Source organism: Tursiops truncatus, chromosome X, assembly GCF_011762595.2.
Source record: "Tursiops truncatus isolate mTurTru1 chromosome X, mTurTru1.mat.Y, whole genome shotgun sequence".
In the NCBI taxonomy this organism is placed as follows: domain Eukaryota; kingdom Metazoa; phylum Chordata; class Mammalia; order Artiodactyla; family Delphinidae; genus Tursiops; species Tursiops truncatus.
Window position 1 is genome coordinate 64969696 of NC_047055.1, and position 5597 is coordinate 64975292.

Genomic DNA, 5597 nt, shown 5'->3' on the forward strand with positions numbered 1-5597 from the left:
TTTTAATAATAGCCATTCTGATAGATGTGAGGTGGTATCTCATTTGACTTGCATATCCCTGATGATTAGTGATGCTGAGCATCTTTTCATGTGCCTGTTGACCATCTTCCTTGGAAAAATGTCTATTCAGGTCTTCTGCACACCTGAAACTAATATAATATTGCATGTCAATTGTAATTCAATAAAAAGGGAAAGTTGAATAAATAGTTGACCAAAGTATAACTGCTAGATAATCCAAGTGTATTTTATTACATTTAATAAGCATTTAAAATCCAAGTTGTAAATACAGTTGAATGATTGCTTTTGCTTTTAAATGTAAAATAAAAGGCAATTTTACATTTAGTTTACATTACATTTTGTTGGTTACATTGTTAACATGACAAAAATTTTTATTATTAGCAAGTTATAGTAACTATAAAATTGGAAATCAAGATAAATTGAAATATGGAAAAGTAAACAAAACTAAATATGGAAATTACACAAAAGGAAACTGGTTTATTGATATATTTTATGTCAACTTGGTTAATATATCCTATTAAATGGTTTGGTGTCATAATCCTCAAATTTCATAATTTTGAGAGTCCAGGGCACAAACAAAAGTTCACATATAGTTTATACTTACAAGAAACAGAAAAGAAAGAATACCAAAAGAAAAAGATTATTCATACTTTGATTACTAATTTGATTTTACAACATAACTTAACAACCAAATTTTACCTAACTTAACCTAATTTCATCTAACTCAACCTAATGCCTTACATATTCTATCTATTGCATGTTTATTTTTAGGACTTTAGATCATGAGGAAAAAGTAATGCCATTTTTGAGAATTCATTTTTATTATTGTTCTATTGTTTTAGCCTTTTTTTCACTTAGTTCGTAACCCAGGCACAGATTTGGTGGTTTTTAAAATTACATTAGGCTCTTGGATTTTTATCTAAAAATCTTAGTATTTTTAAATCTACATATGTCAGAAAGAAAAACAAAGGTTAATGAGAGTTTTAACAATTTGCTTATTGCTTTAAAAGTTTTACTTTTTTGTCGTTGTACGGTTTTTAATCTCTCCTTGGCACAAGTTCAGCAACTTACAAGATGCATTGTTCCTGAAAGTTTTACTTAAAAAGTCTTAGCATTTTAAAATTATCACATCTCCAAATAACTTAAAAATCGATTAAAACATATTTTAAGAATATTTTGGTTTGGTTTTGTAGTGCTTTAATTGTGTGTGTGTAGTATGCATGCAGGATATTTATTTCCACTGCTTCTTATATGAGAACAAATGTAGCATCTTTCAAACTATACCGCGCTCAGAAGTTTTGTTTATAGGTCTTAATATTCTTAAACCTACACTTCATCCAATAAATAGTAAGAGATTATAAGGATGTTTTTGTTGCTTTTGTTGTTTAAGTTAGTTATAAAAAATGTTTTCTCTTCTTTTGTATACCTTTAAATATTGATTTTAATTGCTCTTGAACTAGATGCCAGTTTAGCAGCTTCCTAGCTGCATTTTAATTCAAAGCATCATATGAAAGTTATAGTATTTTGTAAGTTTGAAAAATGCTCAGAAAAAAAAGTTCTAAGTTTTTTTTGTGTTTTTTTTGTTGTTTTCTAAGGGGTCATTTTGTTTTATTTTTTCCAATGAGGTCCTGACCTGGGCACAAATGTAGCAGATTTCTACCTGTATTGTACTCTAAAATTTTTTACAAATAATTCAATATTTTTAAGTTTACATATACTCAAAAAATAAATAAAATATTAATGCAAGTCTTAGGAATTTTTTGTTGTTTTTATCATTTTGCAGTTTTTCTGTTTTTTGTTTGTTTGTTTGTTTGTATTGGTTTAGTTTGGTTTATGTATTTTTTTTCAATATGCTCCCAACCTGGGCACAAATTCAGCAGCTCTCCGGCTATACTGTGCTCCAAAATTAATATGAAAGAATAAGTAAGTTAAAGTTACAGATCTCTACTCCCTCCCCCCAAAAATGATTAATGCAAGTTTTAAAAAACTTCTTTTGTTTTATGGTTTTTTTGTTATTGTTTCTAAATTTTTTCAATTTGCTCCTGACCTGGGCACAAATGCAGCAGCTTTCTGGTTGCACTCTGCTCCAAACTTTCATATAGAAAATATTTATAAAAACCAGTCTCTGAAAAGAAGGATAATTGGAAATTCTTAGAAAAAATGTTGATGTCTCTTAGTTTTTTATGAATATTTGTTGTTTTATGTGATTTTCCATTTTGCCCTGTTTTGGGCACATATTTAGCAGCTTTCTGGATCTGAAGTTTCATATGAGAAATTTAATGTAGTGTAGAAAAAGGAAAACGTTTTTAAAAACTGACACTGCTGGTGACTGCAAATATGTAAATCCAGTTAATCTTCTGTTTCTTCCCAGCCATATTCATGCAAACAAAATTTATGTTTCTGCTTTCAAAATATATACAACAAATTTTGCTAGCTCTCTTAAATTTGATACTTTTTATTAATAATGTTAAGCTAAAATATGTTAGTCTGCTAAAATAAACTCAATGACAATTCAAAAAGAAAAAAAAAAGACTAGCATATATCAGTAGTAACACAAAAGGTTGTTTTTTAAAAAAAATAATCCCTGAATTTGTTCTATATTTATAGGCCCAACCTAATTACCAAATATTATTGGAGTAGAAATATATTTTTTAAAGTTTTTAAGTAATCTCCATATCACTAAATCCAAGGCTACTGTCTACTTATATAATGTGGTACAATGAATTTCCAACCCAGCAGAAGAATTTGGCAATAACTTTTTGTTGTTGTAATTAGACCTGACCTATAATTATTGAACAAAACAGCATATGTACAATAAACATTCAAATAAATGTATCTGACTGTATTCAGTACATTATTCTCAATATCATTAGCTTGAAATCTTTTCTCTTATTCATAGCATAGGAAAATCGTAGAAGAAACCATATTTGGACCTAAAGAGAGTTCTCATACCTAGAAGGTGGATTCTAGCATTAATTCACCACCATTATGTGTTGTTTGATCACTAACTTCCTCTTGAATAGCTGGAAGGGAAGGCTTTGTGGTCAGAGGTGTTTCAGTCTTAAACAGAGACTCCATCCTGATATGGGTATTGATGTAGAAGGACTTCTGAAAGGACTCAAGGGTGAAGTAATAGATGAAAGGGTCAAAGCAACAGTTCAGAGTTGCAAGGCACAAGGTGATTGGGTACATAATCTTTGCAAATCTTTCCAACAAGCAATTGGTAATGGCTTGGGAGCGCACTAGGGCATACAGGAAGAGGACGGAGTTATAGGGTACGAAGCATACCACAAAGACTGCCATATGCACTGTGATCATCTTCAGCACTTTTTTCTTATTGGTCCCAATTTGAGACAGTGTAGCAGGCTTACGGAGGGTTTTTAGCACCACAGAAGAGCAAGAGACATTCAGTATCAAAGGAATGATAAAACCAACAACTTCAATAAATATGGTTATCTTGGACAGATAAGTCTTCCATACACGTTTGGAGAAGCCCTCAAAGCAGGTGGTGGTTGCATTGTTGACATTAGTGGTGGAGAATAAAGAGGCTGAAATACCACCACTGAGGACTAGGATCCAGACTCCAGCACACACAATGGCAGAATTCCTCCTGGTCCTAATGGTACGAGATCGGAAGGGATAGACAATGGCCAGGAAGCGATCCACGCTAATACAGGTAAGGAAGAGCATGCTCCCATAGATGTTGGTTAGAAATGCAGTCCCAGAGATCTTGCAGAGGGTGTCACCAAAAGGCCAGTGGCGGTTGAAATTGTAAAATATTTTGAAAGGTAGAGTGCAGACAAAGAGCAAATCAGAGAGGGCCAGATTGGTGATGAAAACAGCCGTCTCACTTCTCATTTTCATGCGGAAGCAGAAGACAAACAGAGAGGCACTGTTGGTTATCAGACCCAGGATGAATACAACACTGTAGACAGCACCATTCAGATTATACTTGAAGGAATCATCAACAATGCAAGTATTATTGGCAGTAGCATTGCCCAACCTGGGTCTGAGGCTTGAATTTAAATCTTGGAATTGGAAGTCAATGAATCTTCTGTCACCCATGGATTTTTTTCAGGAGGCCTGCTGGCTGCAGGGTTCAGCACTCTGAGACTAAGGACTGGTAGGAAATGTTTTCCTCCTATGGGAGACAAGATGGAACCAGTCATCAAATCTACCTTCCATCCACGATTTCTGTGGAGTAAAAGATATTCTGTCTACCCAGACTGGAAATAACATGCACATTCAATTCAGTTTAACAAATACCTTTTGAGTACCTACCATATGTTAAAAGGTACTACAAGAGTATGTTGCAGGAGTAGGAGAGATCACACTCAAGACAGTAATTGCAATACTGTAGCACTGCAATGCACAGGAATAAGGTATTTGTTTCTGGGGAGCCCAAGGCCGGTAGGGGCAGGGTGGGGGCGAGGGTGACTCTGATGGTTAAAACAATGTTAATACTTTGAAATTTGTATGATTTTTTAACTTTCAAAAGCATGTTTTATTTGATTCCTACAAGTACACCATAAGGCAGGCAAGGCAGGAATTTATCACCATGTTACAGAAGCAGAAACTGAGGCTTATGTAATTTAGAATTACAATAATGTCAGAAATGGAAGAACATGTAAATGATACAGTCAGAACCAGAATTCAGGTGTTTTTAAAAAAAATTCCTAACTAAAGGATTATCAAGCTACTCTAAATTATCAATACATTGTCTACTTTCCAGTATTACTAAACTTCATTGTCTGAGTATTAGTTCTACTGCACAAGAGTACAGGTGGATATAGGACCTCCAGGACAACCTCTTTAAAAAGTTATGAGTAAACTCCTGAATTAAAATGTTGATTCACCTTTTCTTCCAAAATATAAGTTTAGAGAGCAGGGATCCCTCAGTATATTAAAGTTCTGGCTAAAACTTTTTTCACTATACTACGTTGCCTTTATAGAGAGATATTTCAAATGACAATCTCAATGTTTCCCTATTTCAGACTATGGTCCCTTTCTAAGCTTTGTTCATGCCAGACCCTAAGCCTTGGGTATTTTCCTACTCCCTCTCCCACTGCTCATTCCATCAGTTACTATCATGCCTTCAGCTCTTAAAATGGCCCTGGTCAATAAAGCCTTTCCTGGCTGAATACAAGTGAAATATGAAAGGTAGATTTGAGGTGAACAACCATCCCCCTGTACATTTCTGACCTGGCCAGTTACATGCCCTCTGCCTGCCACCACTTGTACACGTGGCTGTCACTGACTAATCATCTTTGTTGGGTATCTGAACCATCATTGTTCAAAGGTGCATATAGAAATCTTACTAACCATCTCCTAGGTCAACAGCTGCCATTGGAGGACTGTCTTCTGAATGCTCTATAATACACTATGAACAAGTTGCAGCTGAATGAATTGTTTTCAATGAGGAAGATATGGAATAAAAGTGGTTTTTGTTCTTGACTTATCCAGTAATGGGTTTTCATATGATTATATTTTAAAACGCGAAAACCATTTCTCTGAAGTGATTCCTCCTTATGTCACTCTTTCCTTCCACCTCCCAGGGAACAGGTCAAAGGGCCTCTGTA

General features: G+C 34.2%; 1 protein-coding gene across 1 annotated transcript; it reads right to left on the minus strand.

Annotated features, from left to right (window-relative positions):
• Positions 1-2970: 2970 nt before the first annotated feature.
• Positions 2971-4177, minus strand: LPAR4 (lysophosphatidic acid receptor 4). The gene has a single exon (XM_004318878.3). It carries the CDS (start codon positions 4081-4083, stop codon positions 2971-2973), a length of 1113 nt encoding a protein of 370 aa, XP_004318926.1. The 5' UTR covers positions 4084-4177.
• Between the last annotated feature and the right edge of the window lie 1420 nt (positions 4178-5597).